The sequence below is a fragment of the Coturnix japonica genome, chromosome 11 (assembly GCF_054131305.1).
Source record: "Coturnix japonica strain WE chromosome 11, WE-NBRP24, whole genome shotgun sequence".
NCBI classification, from domain to species: Eukaryota; Metazoa; Chordata; class Aves; order Galliformes; family Phasianidae; genus Coturnix; species Coturnix japonica.
Window position 1 is genome coordinate 27,723,902 of NC_140673.1, and position 20,243 is coordinate 27,744,144.

Sequence of the window (20,243 nt, forward strand, 5' to 3'; positions counted from 1 at the left end):
GGGGAGCAGCCCCTCCTGCCCAGCACGCTGCATGCCCAGGTGCCATTACCCATTTCTTCCTGATGCTGTGGGCTGTAGGTCAATAGGGTGTCACTGTGGGATTGATTCCAGTGATTTGCTGTCCTCATCCTGGAGTTCCTGATGGAACTTCACGTGTGCTGTGAGCTCCAGCTGCACTCATTGAGCACATCAGTTCATTTCATTGAGACAAAGGTGTGTGTTCCGCTGTCACTTCTGCACACCCAGCCTGTGTTTCCCGAGTAGTTTTGTTTTTGCTTTCCTACGTTCCTTTTATATAGGAATGGGGAATTATTATCATTGCAATTACCATGGAGACAATTACCATAAAGTATTGATCGACCAAGATAGATTAGTGAGCACAAAAGGATAGAGGCTGTCTCTATGGAAACATGGGCATTTAGAGAATTGTTTTTTCTCTGGGAAATAACTATTGTTTCTTTCCCTCAAACAAGCTCCTGGGTTAAAATCGCTTTGTAGTTTTAATTATAATTGCTTGTGTTTTAATCTGAAATAGACTTTTCTATTAAAGAAAAAGAAAGGATTTACTAAAGAGCTGTATCATTTGCAGAGTTTTCCTTAACACCAAAGACTAACTGGAATGTATCCTTAACTGTTGGTGACCAACAGGATAGAAGCTGACATGCAGCAGTTGTGTGTAGTGGATCTCTGAAGGAGAAACCCATTGCTATTTGGTGAGTGGTGTGGCCAGGTTGGTACAATGAAGCACTCGTAGCCATCGTGGTGCCCTGCAGGATGGATCTGCTGCCACCAAAATGAGCCCAGGAAAGTTTTAGTCACTGTTTTGTATAATAGAGCTGGACTTGAACTCCTCTTTTGATGTAAAGTTATGTAGCTGTTGTCTTGACAATATGCCATGCTGATGAGGATGCACGTTTTTGAGTCATTTCTTTTATTCTTCTATTGAAATGAGCTGAGAGTGTCGTCCTTCGTTGGTCTGCAGTTGGTTTAGGTGCTTAAACCTCTAAGGCAGTGCTCTCTTCTGGCACTGAATTAAGCAGTGTTCTGTGTCTCAGGACATGATGGAGCTGCTGTGCAGAGGAATTCCTGAGCATCTCTGGGGGGAAGGAAAACAAGACAGGTGAAGCAGGGTTTAGGGAAGTATTGAGGCAGCTGAATAAGTGTGTGTGCTTGATGCTGTGAGCTGGAGGAGCATCTGAAACAGGTGGCAGAGGAAAGAAAAAGGAGAATACTTGGAAGGACCATCTGATAAATGAGCAAACTGTGATTTTATCCTTCTTCATTTGTTGCCCTCAGCATTGAGAAGATGCTGTTCCTTCCCTTCCAGAGGAAAGCAGCCCAATCGAGTGGTCAATATTGCTTTTACAGAACTGATGCAGTAACCATATTTGTTTTATTCAATGGAAAATGAAGCATATTGTCTGCCTGAGCTCTGCAGTTGTTTGCATCAAGCACTGCTTGATGGAACAGGAGATTGGCCACCAGTGGCCACAGTCACCCCTATGCTCCAGCTCTTTGCTATGCACGTTGGAGAGGACTCTTGTCTTTAATGGGTATCTTTTGACTCAGCCCAGTGCTGAGTGCTCAACGAGCTAATCTGTTCTTCTGTGACACAGAGTGCCTGTTCCACTGGGATGGATGGAGGGAGCCATTGTCACTGGAGAGGTGGCTCCTCAGTTGTCACATTCCCCAAAACAGAAGTGTTTCTGTCAGCTGCCAGCAGATGAGGTGAGCTGGCTGCAGGGGCCCAAGCTACAATGCTGCAGCTGCTGTTAGCACGAGTTACTTGGAGAAGGGGTGTTCTTCTCCATTGTGTCTGCATGGCACCAGACAACAGTGTCAGCTTGTGCTGCACGTTGGAGGAGATGACAGCGTTGGTTGGGCTTCCTGCACTATGATCATCCTGTGAGAGGTGAAGGGCTCCTCATCTGTCTGCTCCCTTGTGCTCCCTTCTCCCACCTGCCAGGCGCATTCGTGACATATAAGCAAAGGGTTTTATGTGAAGGCAGTCATCCAGAATAGGCTTTTTCTGTGTGTGCTAATCTATAATTAAGAGAGTAATGGCATCCTATGCTTATGCGTTGTTGAGTCTTCATTACGAACAGTGTAATTAAAGGCACAAGATAGTTCTGTGTCAGATTGTGATCTTTACAAATAATTAGCTTCAAGGGGCACCAGCAGTTGGTGACATTTCGTGCCTTAAAGTATTGCTTGCATTCATTCTTCCAGTTGCTGGTAGAGGTGTACTGATGTAACTGCCTTATGTGATATTTATGCCATTGCGTGGAAAGCAGAGATTTTCAGCCTCATCATAAAAACATGAATGCATATACAGCACCTTTCTTCAAGGGAAATCCCATGTGTCATCTCAATGTGAATCACCATAATTTCACATAAAACACAGGAAAGGGGCACATGCCGGAATGAGAAATAGCTGGGCTGCTGCTGGCTGGTGAGATCCAGTGCTGGAACAAACACAACATGTGAGAAGTGGGGAAAGCTGCAGTCTCATTGCAATTGAATGATGCAGGGCTCAGCTCAGCTTCCAGGTACACACTTCCCCACTAACTGGTCTCAAAAGAAGCAGGATGTAAATGATCCCTTATGCAGTATGAGATCCATTTATTTATTCCATATTTATCAGGAGAGGAGAGCTGTGTAGGCAGTGCCACTTGTATACCCCAGTGCAAGTTTTATTTCTGTTGTAAAATGTGTTTTATGTAGAGACTGTATTGTAAATAATCAGACCGTGTATCTGCAGCACTGGTTGCCTGGAAAGTCCTGAAGTTGTTTGGCAGCAGAAGCTATTGGAAGTGCAGGTCCGAGTGCTGGAGCCAAGGGGAAATGCTAAGCCATGTGTTGCCCTTTGGTCGGCACGTTGGATTAATGCAGCAAAGAACCACAGGACCACTCAGGTTGGAGAAGGCCTCTGAGCACCCCAAGGCCATCCCACACCCCTATACCCACTGCCCACATCCCTCAGTGCCACATCCCCACAGCTCTGGGGCACCCACAGGGATGGTGACCCCCCACCCCTGGGCATCCCGTGCCTGTACCTGACAGCTCCTTGGAACAGAAATCTTTCCCAGTTCCAAACCTGACCCTCCCTTTAGGGCCTTCCCACAGAGATGTGGAATGCGGTGCGGATGAGAATCCTGCCTACACAGAATTCCTGCCTACAAAGGCTTCCAATGGGAAAATCTTTTTTGCAAATTAAATGTGAGACTGGAAAATGTTTTGAATGGTTTAGGAGCTAATGTGAAAAAAGTTTCTTCAAACTCATCCGAAATAGGGGTGATGATGCAATGGCAAAATTCGAGGGTAAAAGAGGTCAAAGAAGAAAAGCTGAGCAGATTATTGTTTATTACTGGGTGCTGGCGAGTTGCTGGGTTGCTCAGCTTCTACACAGGGCCTTCCTGTGACCACACCAAGAAATCAAGTGTGGAAGGCAGAAATTGCCCAAGTTTTAGCAGACAGGCTGTAAAGGAGGGCAGGTTTGGGGTTTTCTGTTTCTGACCTTCAGCATAGGTGTGCTTGGGAAGTGCTGAATTTGCATCTAGGACGGCACATCGGTGTGGGAAGGGGCAGGTGGGGCTGGGTCTGCTCAGACATCAGCACTTGGGAGCTTTGTTCATTTCCATCCATCTTGCCAGTTTCAGAGTGCCATGATTCCTTTGTAGCTTCCTTTCCAGACTCAAATGCAATTTAGCCCAGACCTCACCAACAGCCATTTTCACATTCTGCTCTTCACTGCTCATTGTGTTTATATCCCCATTATTTCTAGCCGTGTACACACAAAAACAATATTATTCCTATTTGCACTGTCACAAAAACATTTTCTTTCTGTGCTGTGTCTCTTAGAGGTCTGGTTCCCTTTGCTGCCACAAGAGATGTTAAATATTTAGCACTGCGTTAAACATTCCATCAATTAAACCTCACACTGTTTGAACAGAGCTTGCAAAAAAAACATCAGTGTGAAAGAAAAGAAGGCCAGGCAAGAGGGAAAAGAGGCGTTAGGCAAAAGCACAGTGTCCTTGTCAGCCACAAAGCAATACAAAACAGGCACAGGCCTGCAGGTGGTGTGCAGGTTGAAGGGAGCCTGAGGAGCCTGGCTGTGCTGCTGGGTCTGTCTCACCTTCCCCAGAGACATGCTGCTGCTCTTGTGCTTGTTGTTCCACAGCTGGCTCTTTTTTAGGCACTTTCTGGCTTTTTGTGCTGCTCTTGTATCTTTAGGTATTGTAACCAACAGCCTGTAAGCCATGGTAAGGTTCTCACTTTGTTTCCTCTGCTCTATTCTGGTCGAAAAGCAAGAGGGAGAGGAGGCAGAACCGCAAGAGGAAATACCGGGAGCATTGAACACCATCTATTGAGCTGCGGTGTGTAAGAGAGAAGTGGTATCGACGTGGTTTGTGCCTGCTGTTTGTTTTGTGTAAATCGAGGATGTGTTTCAGCTGGGCCTCCTCGGAGCTTCGTTTTCCCTTTGCCTCTTCAGTTCAGCTCTTACCTATAAAAATGTGTTAGCTTTGAACTGTAAAAATGTTTCCCTGTTATTGTTCTAACCAAAATGCCGCTTGCCTGAGGAAATGCGTCCGGTCTTTTAGAACTCTGCGTTGAATTTCAGCTCTTAATTTGCTCTATGAGAGCTATGGGGAGTCATCTTCCTCAAACAAAAGTTTGCTCCTGTCAAATCTTTACTTTGTTTTGATTGATCTTTTCCTTCCGTTGTTCAAATCCATCCCTTTTTCTATGGCATACACAGAAGGATCTCCCCCCCTTCCCCAGGAAGGCTATTGCTCGGCAGGTCCAGGCTGTTACCATGCAGCCCATCAGGTTGGAGGGAGCTCTGCTGGGTGCTGTGGGCTCATTGCTCTCAGGAGCTGCCTCCATGTGCTGGGTATCCCTGTGGGATCAGTTCCTGGGCTCGTTCCTGTGAGAAGGACGTGGCAGTGCTGCATGTCCTGAGAAGTGGAACAGATGGGAACGTTCCTGCACAGTCATCAGCATCACCTTCGTGTTCCAGCACAGCAGGTCGGTGGTGGGAGCTGACCTGGGCTCCCTGCAGTCAGTGCCATTTATAATTCATGCCAGAAAGCTTTCAAGATCTCATGTGAGTGCCCTGAGCACCCAGAGGGTCATACCCTGCCTGTTCTCTTCATGGTTAGACGTAGATGGGATCCATGCGGATCACAAAGGGTTCCACCTGCTTCACAAGGGGAAGTGAAGGAAGGACAGATGACTCTTTGCCACAGTCAACTTCATCTCCTATTATTGCCCAGTGCCCTCGAGATGAATCACGTGCACCAAGACCCCCTTGTTCACGTGTAGTGTGTTTTAAAGGCAGTGCTTTTTAAGATGCATCCTTTCCTCATGAAAAATGGATATGTTTTGGTAAGGTAAATTATCCCCATACTTCAGTTCGAATTAAAATCAATTCGGATGATAGAGTGAATATTTAGGAAGCCCATTGCTTGTTCATAAGGAGCTGATGGGAACGATGAGTATACTTTTAAAAATAGCAGCAATTTCTGGAATGGAAACCAAATTCCAGGCAGAGACAAAGCAGGATGGGTTTAGTCAACAAGTAGAACGTGTTGGAGCAGAGGTCGTGCTGTGGGAGATGCTGACGACTGTAAGGAGCACATGTGGGGGTGGGGGGCAGCCAGATGCTGGGACAGGGATGGACAGCGGGGTGTCACTGTCCCCAGGGGCTCAGAACCACCAGGCGAGCACTGAGCATCCTGCACAGCTGGGTGTGCTTGCAGCAGCGCTTGGGTCTGCCACAGCTCCCTGCTAACACAGAGTACCTGGAGCTGGGACGGGTGTGCTCCAAGCAGAGCCCTCAGGGCACTTCCCTTCATATCGGCATGCTCAGGTGTCTTAGGATAAAGCACAGATGCAGCTCTGCAGTACAAGCTCCCATGCATGGTACAGCGTTGCTGCTTCACAGGTTAAAGTGTGACCTGCAGCATTTGGGCTGTAAGGAAAATGAAGTGGTTTGTTTGGCTTGGAACCTAATGCTGTTATCTGAGCTGCCACTAAAGGTATCAGAGTGTGCTCCAGTGTTCTGCTTTTGTATTAGATTTGCCTCTGCTAAGAGGGATATAAATACACTTTATAGGCCGATTCCTAGAAATTAATATCCTTTTAAGAGCCTTCTTTTTGTCACCTGGGCTTTGGTTCGTGTGAGAGTAACTGCTGTAGTCAGGGCAGCAGGTTTATGGCTCCAGCTGTGCTTTGCCCAACAGCCTGTAACTCAGAGGGCACCGTTAGCTGGCAGCAACCTTCCTGCAATTAGCACATGCAGCAGTTGGGTCCCTGATTGCAGGGCATCCTTCAGACCAGGCTCCTTCTTGTCTGCAGGCCTTACATACTCTTACGTTCCCTTCCTACCAGTTATGGGTTAGCAGAATTCCAGTTTCTTCAATGTTTCATGCCCTGCACCTTGCTGACTGTGCCTTACCCAACGATGGGACGCAGCACGTTACTGTGCTGTATTCGTACCTGGTTGTGATTTAGGTTTTGACCCTTGAACGTTGAGTGCTTTGAGCCAGGGCTGGCAGGGAGCTCCGTGGATGCACTGGGTGGAATGGAGAGCCCTGGTTTGGTCTGCATCACCTAACGTGGTGCCACAGGCAGTGTGGTTCTTCGATGGAAAAGTACTTACAAGTGCATATGTACTGAGATGAAGCCAGTTGTGCTCTCTCTTCTGGAAGCCCATTGGCGTGCATTGAGGCTGGAGCGCTCACTTTGGCTGATGTCTCTGTCACTGCAATATAAATTTCAATACAGGTCACCTGTTTATTTTGTTTTGTGTTTCTTTTGACTGGAATAAGGGCAAGGCAGACATCGGCTGTGTGGGATTTGTACAGAGCCAGCTCAGGGTTTCGGCTCAGCCCCCAGGGGAGCAGCAGAGCGCTGTGCTTTTATCCACCCGGTCCGTTGCTGTGGGGATGCAGATCTCATTGCTTCCTGGCCAGAATCCCACCAAAGCCCCCAAGCTCCTTCCAGCAGCAAATCCAGCGCTCGGCAGCCACCGCCGTGCTCATTCAGAGAGATCTGTTTGGAGACGTTTTATTTACCAGATGCATTAAAACACCCACATGGATATCACTGTGGGTTCCTCGGTGAACACTGTATTTAAAGTCTTTAGGTTGCAGCTGCTTGGTGGGAGGGCATGCAGCTCATTCTCAGCCATGGATTCTGCTGCCAGGCTATGGCAGCCACTTGACACAAGCTGTAGAGCAGTAGGCAGAGGCTGGGCCGTGGGGGGGGTGTTGTGGCTGTCCCTGGACAGTGGCTGCTGCCAGCTGTGCCTGGTAGCGACCTGTCCTTGTTTCTTGGGAGGAGAGGTGGATTATGTGTCTAAAAGTTGGCTTTCTTTGTGACCTGGCATTGTCCAGGCCTGCCCTTACAGCCCTGAGCCAGAGGCGGCCAGATGTGTCACATCAGCTTTGGTTTCTGCTGCTGTATTTTTGCTGCAGTAACAAAGATAACAAAAAAAAAAGATGGTACCACAGAGAAATTCCTTTCTTTGTAAGATGCCGTAGTGCTCTGACCTCTGGATTTACTCATGAGGCGTCAGATGCAACAACCAAAGCCAGAACAAATTGTTTTACAGGTTTGCAAGCTTTAATTTGATTCCCTTTTTGCATTGGCTTAATGCACTGTATCCTTGCTCGAGTGAAGCTCACTTTTTTGACTTATGGCATCCGTGTGTGCTCATGAAAAATAAACATAAACAGTGAAAGAGCTCTGGATTGTTCAGAATAACAACACAGTGCTGCTGGAAAAGAGTTGGAAAAGACCTTTGAGACCATCCAGTCCAACCATCCACCTACCACCAATGTAACCCCTCTAAGCCATGTCCCTCAGTGCCACATCTACACGGTGATGAAGTGATGTGGCATTGCTCCTCGTGGTGTGTTGGGCAGAAGTGGCCATTGCTCTTGGAGGTCTGGCACTGTGAGCCCTGACCTGCACCCAGCTAAACAGGTTGGCTGGTGGCATCGTGCCCTACTTGAAGAGCACCTCTCCTGGTGAGGTCAGGTCAGATGGAGATGGGGAGAGCCCTTAAAACCTGTGACTCCTCCATCATTTCTGTTCCAACTGTCTCAACTAATATCAGCATCTTCCCTGGTGATCTCCCATCCAGACCAGCTGTTTGGTGCTGGCTCCATTGAGGACATGAGCTGTACTGAGGCAGACCCATCCTACCTTCCATCAGCTCACCTCCTCCTGCAGTGCCAGGCATTCTGCATCTTACAGCTGTGCTTGCCTGTATCACATAAAGCTTATTGCAGGTATGAGAGCACTGTTTAATTCTTATTTTATCCCACACCTTCCAGCGCACATTAAATTAGTAGTTTACATATTACTTTGCTGTAATGAAAAAGACCTCTGCTTTGTTACAAAGAGTAGATTCTAATTTTAAAGTTACATGTTTGTTGCTGCTGTCATTTTGATGCTTTCCCAGTGTGTGATTTTCATGGTTTTTTTATTAGCTCGTGTTTGAAATAATGAACGTCGGTGCCAATAAATCACCACAAACAACAAAAAAATAGGAGTTGCCATTTGTTGCTGCATTCGGTCGACTAAAGATGTTTTCGAGGTGTGACTTAAATCAACTTGCAAGGGTTGGTGGGCCCACCCCACAGCTTGGTTATGGGTTTGTGGGGCTGCTTCCCCATGTGCTGGGAGCAGAGCCATGCCTGCAGGGAGATGGGCAGTGGGGGGATCCAACCCAGGCTGGTGGTGGTTCAGGATGGATGCAAAATGGCACGTTATCTGAATGGATGAGCTCGGTGGTCAATGGGTCGCTGCATGTTGGCAGCTTTGAATGGATCATTTTCTTGGGGTTGGTTATTTCCTGTTTGCATGCTTTTCTGGATCTGTCCTTAGATATTGTTTCAGTGTTCATATTATGTTTCAGTATCAGAGCGCTGCAGTTTGGCAGCATTCTGTATATGCTTAATCTTTAGCCTTGTGAAATTTGTAATGAATTCCTAATGAACTTCGTAACTAACTACCCGGGCAATTAGGGAAAATAGGGCTTCAAAATGATCAGTGCAAGTACAGCATGGAAGGGTCTGTTTTGTGCAAGTGATACTCTAAATGAACCTGTGATATTAACAGCTATTTCCACAGACCCTGTGTGCCCCATTCAGCTGCTGGGGGTGTTGGAGCAATGTAACCAGCTGTGCTGAATTACTGGTTAGCAAAACGTGAATTGAGCTTTGTGGTTGCCCTCCATCAGCCACTGCTGCTGTGCCAGCCTCCAACTTATAGCTCTTGCAGGAGAGGTCTCCAGGTGTTCTGAAGAGCTCTCCTGGAAGGTGAAGGCACTCAGGTCCTTCCCTCTGATACAGGAGGGATTAAACACTGGTGTGATGCTCTGTGGGACCCCTGTCTGGGCAATGAGGCAAGCCTTCATCTGCATGTAACTGTTTGCTTTAGCAGAAATGACATCCACCTCCTTTGTGTCCGATTCTATTAACGAGATGCAATTTTCAGCCAATATCAGACATAACAGCTTTCAGTTGCTCTTCAAATGAAACTAATCTATGGTTCACTGGTCTAGAATCCATTTCATCCCCTGTTTATGTCCAAACGGAGCAATGTGGAAGACTGATACGTTCCAGATGTGCTTCTCGCACGACAGGCTTTGAGAAACGTCAGCTTGTGGCCAAGTTTCCATTCTTCACATTTCAAGAACAAACACAGCTTATAACAGACCGCTCACCTCTGTGAATGCTGGTTTTGTGTTTTGAAGCCTTGCAGGTTTTAATTCACGTCTGAGGTGTTGGTGGGGATTTTGATTGACCACAGGCCAGGATGCTCATTGCCTGTGCTCTATAGCACAGTGACCTCAGCAAAGGGAGCTGCTGTGACTGGGCTGGTCTGGCTCCTTGTGCTCCAGATGAGGGATGGTTCTCAGGTCCCTATAGCCCTTCACATGACTGGGTATGGATGACAGTGTGTTCTGCCTTCTGTGTGGCCCATAACATTGCAGAACAAGATCCCATATACCCTAGAGATCAGAGGAGTGAAAAAGCCACGAAGAACAGGATTAAGGAGATTAGAAGTAGTCGATCCCTCTGTTCTCAGTCAGCAGCACTGCGGTTCTCTGCCTGATGCCTCACCGTGAGCACCATGTGCAGTTTGGGTGTTGGGATATAAAAAAGACATAATGCTCCCAGAGGGTGCATTGCCTCATTTAGTGCTTTGATCACCTTGTCTGGTGCCATCTTACGGTGGGCTGCGCGTAGGACTGGTGTCACTGTGGGCTGTGGGAGCCACTGGGGAGCAGCCATGTGTTGTTGCAGAACATCTTTTAGATTGTTAGTGTGGCTGCATTGAGGATGGACCTGGTGATCTTGGAGGTCTTTGCCAAGCAATTCTGTGATCTTCTAGTTCATGGGCACTTGGTGCTCTTGGTCCCCAGGCCTCAAATGTGGGGGCTGTGGGTGTGAGAAGAAGGAGTGATTTGGATTCTGTGCTGTCCCCCTTTGTATTGCCAGGTCAGGAGAAACCCAAAGATGAGCCCATCCAAAGAGGCCTTTGGTGTTGGTGGCCTTCCAGTGCTCCCAGCAGCTTGGTGAGCAGAGAGAGGCCAGCTCACGTGTCAGTTGGGTGACCGGGTTTAGCAGATTTCCAGTGGGAGAGTGGGAAGAAAATTCCCTTCCCCATGATTTATTTACCTTTGTTTGCCCAACTGTTCCAGCTCAGACGTGTCCCAACACTTCCTTTCATTGCAAATCACTTCACTGTGGAAAAAGCCCCGCCATGCAGCATTTAATCAGACACGATGGTCATAGAATAAATCCTTCTCATTCTAAAACATTGATACGAGGGAAAGGAAAATCTATCAGAAGTGAGAGGATCTCCAGAGAATGGCCAACAAAAGCCAGGAGCTGAGAGCCTTCGTCTACTTTGCCATTATTTATCTGCTCCCCTTGGAGCCTGGCAGTAGAATTTGACAGAAGTAATGTGTTACACTCTGCTCAGTGCATGGTAAAATGGGCTTTGTAATGCATGAAGTCAGAGCTAGAATTATAGAATGATAGAAAGCTCCAGAGTTAAAGAATGTGGTAATCCTTTAAAACTTCCTTGTAGGAACAGCACTAACTTCATAGTGGGATTTAATACCTCATTACGAATGATGTGTCCGCTTCAGGTTGGGTACTGTGGAAAGTTGCCTCTCCAAAGAGTGGTCAGGCACTGGAATGGGCTGCCCAGGGAGCACCAGCCTGGGGGTGTTGGAGGAAGGTATGGATGTGGCACTGTGGGCCGTGGTTCAGTGGGAAATACAGGTGGTAGGTGGGCAGTTGTGCTGGGTGATTCTGGGGCTCTTTTTCAACCCTGGTTTCTTTTTAGAATCCTTTCTGTGATTCCACCTTTTCAGCTGATTTGATTGTGAAACTCAGTGGCAGCATCCATCCTTGTGGCTGCATGGTTACAGCGGTGCAACAGCAGTGCCTGGGTGGCAGCTCAGGGCTGTGAAGTCTCCTAAATGAGGAAGTGTTCCTTATTGTTCCGTCGTTGTTTGTCACTTGGAGGTTTTCCGTTCAGCCCGGCGCACAGCAGCGCTCAATCAAAGCCTACTGAATTCTGTTAAATGAGCAAGTAATTATATTTCTCAGCGCGGTTCGGTGGATTTATTGTTTTGGCTGATGTGAAGACTTATTACTCCCATAATTGAGATAAGTGCATTTTCATTGTGTTCTATTGCTAATAAAATAGTTGTGATTTAACATCTTGCTGGCTTAGAGCAGCTAGACCTTGCGCCTAATTACAGACTTTTCTTTTGCTTAAGATTCTGTGCGACGGAGGTTGAAAGGGTTTGTTTCCAAGGAAACAAATGCACTGCACTTTCGTCGCATAAAACGTTTCCTGACAGAAAATTCCATAAGCAGGCTCCCAGGAGCTGCCAGCGGCACACGGTAACTGCAGCGGCTGCACAGCTCATCTCCAGCAGCACAACCTGCTGCGGGCTCACCCTGCTGCCGTCCCCACATTGCTGCTGGGAGGTGCTGGGAAGCAGCAGTGGCAGAACACCAACGCTGGCATCGCTGCTGGAGTTTGTCAGCGTGCTTCAGTGGTGTTTCTTCTGTTTGTGCATTGCACACGCTTCTGCAGTAATAGCAGTGTGCTAGAAGCTCCCTTCATGGCTAAAAGGATGCACCTAATCTTCTGTGTTACAGCTCTGCATTTGCATGGTGCTTTTAGTTTTCATAGTGGGTTGATAAGGAAACTCCTTTGGCGCAGCTCAGGCATTGCGTTTTGGCAGAGCAGTGCTTTGGGACTTTAAATGTGGAGCGGGATGTGCAGGGGCTGCAGCACACTGCCACTGCCCAGGGCTGTGCGTCCCTGATGCTTTCCCACTGCTGCTAATGACGGCAGAGGCTGTGTTACCTGGGCAAGCTTCTTGTGCTGCTGTGTTACATAAAGTGTGTTCAGTGCCATCTGCCTGCTGGGCTGCTAAGGGTGCTGGTGCGTAGCCTGCAGGGTTGGCTCTGACCTGGAAAGTGCTCTGCTTGGCAGCAAAAGGAGATATCCCCTCAGGTTGTGTGTGTGCCTTCCTCAAGTTGGGGTCAACTCAGCCAATAGCTCAGAAGGCAGAAATGGCAGTGGGTGTAAGCAGTCTTTTCCCCTGTGCTTCTTCAGAGAGTTGTTTGGCTTTCTGCAGAGCTGACTGCCACCACCCCATCCCCTGGTGCAGGGGGAGGAGTTGTGGTTTGGGGCTCCAGCCTCTGGGGATGTATTCAGTAACCTGCATGCAGTGACTGCACCAGCCCTATGGAACATGTCCTGCACATGGTCTTGTTCCACCTGCACACAGTCCAGAAGAACCATAGAATGGCCTGGGTTGCAAAGGCCCACAGTGCTCATCCAGCCCCAACCCCCTGCTATGTGCAGGGTCACCAACCAGCAGCCCAGGCTGCCCAGAGCCACATCCAGCCTGGCCTTGAATGCCTGCAGGGATGGGGCATCCACAGCCTCCTTGGGCAACCTGTGAACAGTGCATCACCCTTGGGTGCATGGTTCTTCAGTGCAGATGCATTTCCTCTCTGAACATAACTCTTAAGTTCTGCGCGTGTTTCATGGTGCATTGTGCTCCTGTATAGCGATGGTACATTCACTGTGTTTGCAAAGCATTTAAGAATTATTGTTCTAATTTTGCACAAAATCAGTGCTCCAAAGTCTTCTGGCTTGCACGAATTAGGTAGGGCCGTGCGTATTGTCCTGCTGCTGGAAGTTCCATGAGACTGATTTCAATATGAAAAACCTGCCATTGTCAACATGAGATATTTCTTTGTGAAGAACATGTCTCATCGAAAGGGAACTTTCAGTACTCAGAGGAGATGAGTTATTCAACAAAATCCTAACATTGATATCTCAGTGTCTGGAAACAGATTCAGGAGGGGTCAGAGGAACTGAAGATTCGCTGCTGTTTGAAGTTCAAGATATTGTATTATCTTCTTCAGAGTGTCAGTACAAAGGCAGTGATCATATCATACAAAACTGGACTTATGGCAGGAGATGGGGTCCAGGAGGGTCTGCATCTGCTGCCATGGAACAGTGATGGGACGAGAGGTGCCGGCCTCCCGCTGTGCCAGGGCAGGGGCAGGCTGGGTGCTGGGGGACATCTCTGCTCCACAGAGCGCTCAGCACTGCACAGCTGCACAGGGCTGGGCTCACATCCCTGGGGGCGTTCAGAGCTGTGGGATGAGGCACTGAGGGATGAGGGCAGTGGGAGTGGGGAGGTGGGCTGGGGGAGCTGAGAGGGCTTTTCTATCCTGAATGAATGGCTCTGTGGTTCTGTGATTTCACTGGCGATAGCACGCTCTGCTTGGCATTTTTTTCCCCCTGTCATGAAGTCAAGTGAAAATAGAAAATATTTTAAAGTATTTTCATGCAGATGAATTTGTACTCCAAGGAAAGTGAGAGCATGATGGGAGCTCACAGTGTGGAAAGGAGCAGAAAGGAGCAATCTGAGTGCTGGAGGAAAGTGCCGTGTTCCCTTGTCTGCTGTCAGGAAATAGCTCCTTAAGTACTGCACTCCCAAATTGGCGTCTGCTTGTTTTAACACAGACTGCTGTAAGGTAAAAATACCCCTCCTGCACTCAAGCAGCTAGGAGAGCTAATGCTCTTGAAAACTACAGCTTAAAGGGTTGCAGACAAAAAGAGACAAAAAGAATGTGTTGAGGGTAAGAAGTCATAATATTATGACCTACCTTAAAGAGGCAATTATGTTCTTCACACCTACCTCTGTGCAGCAGGTGAGGCACGCAGCAGCCAGCCAAGCACTGTGCTGGGGCTGCCTGGCCCTGGGTGCAGTGGGCTGAGGTCATAGAATCACAGAATGGCCTGGATTGTAAAGGCTCACAATGCTCATCCAGTTCCAACCCCCTGCTGTGTGCAGGGTCACCAACCAGCAGCCCAGGCTGCCCAGAGCCACATCCAGCCTGGCCTTGAATGCCTGCAGGGATGGGGCACCCACAGCCTCCTTGGGCAACCTGTTCCAAGCAAGGACCCTGGAGATGTGGCACAGAGGGATGAGGTCAGTGGGGTGGATTGGAGGTGGGCTGGGGGACTTGGAGGGTCTCTCCAGCCTTCGTGGTTCTATGATGTCCAACCCATTGCTGTCCAGCTACTGGGTCAAACTCACCTCCTAGTGCCACTGTGCTTGCAACTGACAACATTACCGTCTGCAAACAATTAGAGAACTTTTTATCCTCTTTGTTGAATGTCATCTAGACAACAACCATCAGCTCTTCCTTACCAACTGAGGCAGTGCAGCAGGAGCATCTCAAAAGCACCGGGGCACTGAGAGCTAATACATCTCACATTAGGCATGAAGCTCATTTCGTAAAATTTGTGGTGGTTTCTGTTTCAATCAGATAAATGATTATTGGTTCTGGTTCAGTCCCTTCGCCTCCTGCCATGGGAGCGCGTGTCCCCCGCAGCATCTCTTCCACAAATTGGTTTCAGAAAGCTTTGGAGTTTGGAAGTAGCCAAACTGGAACATGAAATTAAAGCCCCCTAAAGGTACAATAAAATAGTAGATCAAAATATGAGCTGGTTGGAAACCTGTCCAGCGTGTGTACTTCTGCTGCACACAGCGTGTGCGTAGCCTTAAGGCCCTGGTGTGCTGTTAGCAAAGATGAGTGCTCTGAGGAGGTTGTCCTGCCAGGACCTGCTTGGGAGCCGCTCCAGGACCTCCTGCGGGCGGCTGCAAAGCTGGTGGTGCTGTGCTCATGGCTGTGCTGCTGTTGTCAATTCCTTATGTTGTTTCCTACTGAAGACTTCTCAGAACAGTTTGCTGTGACGCTGCAGGAAGGATCGGCTCTCAGTGAGCTCATTTTCCAGCTTATGTGTTCAGGAAATGTGGAGATGTGGCACAGAGGGACATGGTTAGTGGGCATGGGGGTGGGTTTGGTGGGTTTGGAGGTCTGCTCCTATCTTCATGAATCTATGATTCCGTGTTTTATTATTGCCTTTCTGAAGTATATTTTTCAGCCTTAGCCGGAGGACGCAGGTAGTTAATGCAGTGGTAAGGTAGTGCGCTGGTTGCCTGCTTCACAGCAAGGAGGAAATTAGAGTTGCAAATTAGAATGTCATCATCGTGCATCAGTGTGGCCAGAAAAAAAGGCAATGAATGGAAGGCCTCTGCGTGGCCGAGCACTTGGCTGGGTGTGCAGGCAATTGCATCACTTGCAGATCAATAGATAGCTTTGTGCTCTGTAAGTCAGCCCTGGTAGGTGTGTGTGCTGAGCAGAACTCTGTAAACGTTCGTGGAAGGGTCGATGCTGCTCTGCCAAACAGCTCCTGGAGTCCTGGGGAGCTGTGCTGGGTGCGAAGCTGGATTCTGGGAGGTACTTCCCCTGCACCATACGTGTGTCTGTCTGTCCATCCATCTCAGTGTTCTTCTGTCTGTCTGCCCATCCATCCATCCATCCATCCATCCATCCATCCATCCATCCATCCACTTATCCATCTGCCCATCCACATTTCTGTCTGTCCATCCATAGGTCTGTCCGTCTCTTCATCTGTCCATCCATAGGTCTGTCCGTCCATCTACCCATCCTTCCATCCACACGCTCATCTCTACCTCCATCTGTCCAAATGATTCTCACACTTTCAGATTTCAATATGGGATGTTTGCATATCACCCTGATTGTTCCACTGGTAACCACGAGGAGGAAGACAAAATTTTCCTCTCGGTGTGTTCAGTATCTTATTTATTACTCTGGGGTGAAAACCCCAATGTGTTCTTGAAGGGTGCATGGCCTTTAATCTGGGAAGAGATGCCATGGGACATGTACACAGATGTGCAGCATTTCTGCTTTGTCTCCAGACACCGAAAACACCAGGTGATTTCTTTCAGGCTCTGTACTGCTACTTTCTAGGCACAGAGAACATTCCTGAAGCTTTGCAGCAATCTGCTTTTGGTTGGGAGAATGAAGGTAAAATGTGCTGGAGGACCTGGGGTGCTCTGGGTCAGCGTTCCAGGGGCACAATGGAATTATCCACATCACATTGGGGATGGTCAAGGAGGAGAAGGGCTGGAAACGTGATGTGAGATGCCATAAAAATGGGAGCAGGGATGGAAGATGCAGCAGCTCAGTGTGGTGGGATAGAAAAAGAGCACATGGGAACTTCTGCCACCAAATGAGCAGTGAATTCATCTTGTCTTTTTTCCAGAAGCAGTGGGAGTCATGCTGCAGGCCAGCGTGGTGGGCTGGAGTCTGGCAGGATCTGAAATCTCACCAGAGGCGTTACTGCTTGTTATTTATAACGTAGCTGTTGGGCCCCAGAGCCCCACAGCGCTGACGTGAATGCTGGGAACAGCCCCAGCTCGGGTTCAGCTCATTAAGTGGGCTGCATTTCTCTTATTTAATGGTAAATTAGATTTCAGCCTGCCCCACGGCTGTGGTTGGTTCATCGAACCTCTGCAGCGCTTTCAACGTGTGAGGTGATCGGTGTGTTTGTGATGGATGGAGCATGTTTAGAACAGGCTCAGAACACACAGGGGGTTGTGACCCGCCGCTTTGGACACGGTGCCTGCAAGCCGTGCCGCACCCATTGCTGCTCATGGCGAGGACCCTTCCGTGGGGATGTCAGAGGGAAATGCCTCGATACTCCCGTTGGGGGAGCTCCTGTAAGGGGATGTGCTGTGCATCCCTTGGTGCTGCCCGCCCTGCAGGCAGCGTGCTGCCTGCCTGGCAGAGCACCTTCCCCATCTACCTGGCACTCCCCAGCCCTCCCCTGCCCCCTGTGTCCTCCTGCCCTGTGCCCCACACACCAGGGCCGTCACTGCTCACATCCCCAGCAGCGCCCGGCCCCGCGAGCCGGATGCTCAGCAGCGGAGGAGCTTCAGTGTCAATCCTGTAAAATTCCATTTTACGCAGAGACTCAAAGATCTGCTCTTGCTCAAAGCCTCAGGATGCGGCTGCGGCTGCAGACGTACCTGCTTGGAGCGTTTTCCTAGAAGCAGATGCAGGGAGCTGGGCTCTGCTCTGAGCACAGACGCCTCCCCGAGTGACGGAGCAAAGCGGAGCGTGCACTGCCTGTGCCAAGGGCCGTCCTCGGGGCTCGCCCTTTGATGCCATTGCTAACCCAGGCCTTTGTCACAGAGGAGCGATCCCTCGACTTGTCACAGAGATGGGAGCGTCGGAAACTTGGGCTCAGCGGCGGCTGAGTGAGCGATGAGTGTGACCTGGGGAGGATAAACAGGAATGCGGGGATGGCTCTGGAGTTTGGAGAACACCCGCTGCTGCTTTCTTTTTCCCCTCTGTGTCAGTGTCACTGGAAGGGATGATACAAATGAGAGCAGGAAGCTGCAGTTTGGGTTCTGCCAGAAATAGATCTTTTTTCTTCTGATAGAGATGAAGAACTATGGGAGTCTGGAGAGGCTGTTCCGCGGCACCCTCATGGTCTGATTGCCAAGTCGTTTGTATTCGCGTACGAAGTGACATCCACCCTGAAATGGGAGTTGACATGTAATCAGAAAGAATAAAAACTCGCGGAGGTATCTGCGTGCCGCTGACACAACTTCAGCACGAGGGGAGCTGGGGGCGAGCGCGGAATGTGCTGAGCGCACCCAGGAGACAAGAGGAGGAACACCAGCGTGGAGGATGTTGAATGTTAATATTGCGCGTAGTCGCCGTCATTCGTGGATTTGGTGAGTGTTACTTGTTCTGTTCTGCCCGGATCAGGCAGTTCTGGTGGGCAGGAGGGCTCAGACGTGTGCAGCTCTGCACTGGGGAGCATGCAGCTGTGTGTTTGGAATTGTGCAGCTCTGCGTGTGCTGAGCGGAGGCGTTGGCTGCACACACACCTTCCCCAAGTGGAACATCTCTGCACTGCTCACTGAGTGTTTCCTTCTGTGCTGACACCCCGATTTTGTAGAATCACAGCGTGGCCTGGGTTGCAAAGGCCCACAGTGCTCATATGGTTCCAACCCCCTGCTGTGTGCAGGGTCACCAACCAGCAGCCCAGGCTGCCCAGAGCCACATCCAGCCTGGCCTTGAATGCCTGCAGGGATGGGGCATCCACAGCCTCCTTGGGCAACCTGATTTGGTGGTGGTGGGCATTGGGGGCTGGAGCTGTGCTCCCAGGGCTGCACTTTGTCCCGCATTCTGCTCCCCAGCGCACTTTACTTTTGTAGCCAAGGTTCTGGTTTTGGAGGTGAGGTGTGAAGTTGGTGAGTGCTGTGATCTGTGTGTCCTTACACTGCAGAGCAGTCTGTGTTGCCTCTGTAGCACCCTGTGACAGTATAGGGCACATGGAGAATTTGGCGCCCATTGGTATGACCTCCAATGGAAAGGTGGGATCCTCAACCAAGAACTGAGTTCTGTGCACAGTGTGTGTTTGTGAGGAGTAGATTAGAAATCTGTAGGCACAATTTAGAAAAAGAAAGTCAAATATTTTTCTTAGGCTCACAAATGGCAGTAGGAGGCATAAAGAACGCACTGTTAGAATGTGTCCTCGGTGAAGACAATGCCTGGCTGAGGCGTGATCTTTAACAATGAGATAATTGTGATTTAATTGGCTCTGAGTGATGCAAGGAGAGACAAGCGCGTGCCTTTGCTGTTTGAAAGCCTGGGGGAAGGGTTCTACCGGGCATCCTGGAGCCGTCTCCATTGCTGCTGACCATGTTCCCCAGGCTCCAAATGAAACAATCTCTCTCTTCTTGTGGGATGCTCCTTTGAGCCAAGCTCCCTTATGCATGTGTCAATGTATGTACCTGTAATGAGTACAAAGTCCCCGTTCCCATCTCTCCAGCTCCATGTTGCAGTGCTCAGGGGCAGGTTGGCCTTCGGGCACTGTGGCTGTTCTGCCTCACAGGGCTCTGCTGATTCTTCCCCCTTCCCATGGAGATAACAGCTGAAGGTTGGTGGCCCACATTGCCCTGGGAGTGCATGGCGGTGTGACGGTGATGTGGTCAGTGGGCATGATGGCAATGGGTTGTTGGTTGGACGCGGTCATCCTAGAGGTCTCTTCTAACCTCAGTGATCCTGTGATGGTTCTGGGGCAGCAGGCTGAGCCTAGTAAGGGGAGGCTGGAATTGAGGCCAAGGCAGCTAGGGCAGCTCGACAGGGTGCTGAGTGCCGTGATGTGCTCCCATTCTGCACACTGGTGTCACACCAGTATGGTGTGGGCTGTCAGACCAGGGCGGTGGCTGCAGGACACAACTGGAACAAAATGAGGCAGGAAGGCACAGATAGGTCAGGCTGCTGGTTTGCTGCTGATTTTTGGGATCCTTCATTCGCTTCTCATTTCGTTTTAAGCATTTCTTTTTTCCTTTCTGTGTTTTAAGGGAAGCAGGAGCACTGTAGCAGAGGGATTATAAAGGCACAAGCAGGAGCTTTGTGGTACAGGAATGACATTTCTGAGAAGCCCCTGCGGTGTCCTTGGACAGCATGGGCCTTGGGAACATGGCTGCATTCTCTCCCATCACACTGTGGCCTTTCTATTTCCATATCCCTTACATAGTTGGTATTTAATCAAGTAAAAGTGCAGCTATAATAAGCAGGAGGAATCACCTGTGGTAAACTGGACAGACTACAGAGATGCCAAAGAGCAGCCTGGTGCAAATGCAACAGGAGGCGATGCCTTTTACTAGCAGAGGGATAATTAGCATGACCATTAATTACAAATCCATGCCAGCCAGTGCAGATTCCATGCCTGCTCTTTTCCGTGGTGTTGCTCACCATAGCAGAGAAGGGTCCAGCACTTCCC

General features: G+C 49.3%; 1 protein-coding gene across 7 annotated transcripts in view; it reads left to right on the forward strand.

Moving 5' to 3' along the window:
- PDE4B (phosphodiesterase 4B) overlaps positions 1-20,243 on the forward strand; it is a 131,354-nt gene that overhangs the window by 58,317 nt on the left and 52,794 nt on the right. Inside the window, exon 1 of one of the 7 annotated variants that reach the window (XM_085512394.1) lies at positions 17,606-18,184. The exons of 5 other annotated variants lie outside the window; for them this stretch is intronic. In XM_085512394.1, the coding sequence (XP_085368520.1) occupies positions 18,138-18,184 (47 nt within the window). In that variant the 5' untranslated portion in view covers positions 17,606-18,137. Of the gene's footprint in view, positions 1-17,605; positions 18,185-20,243 lie in introns of those variants that run through there. One more of the 7 variants, XM_085512399.1, reaches the window with a different exon arrangement.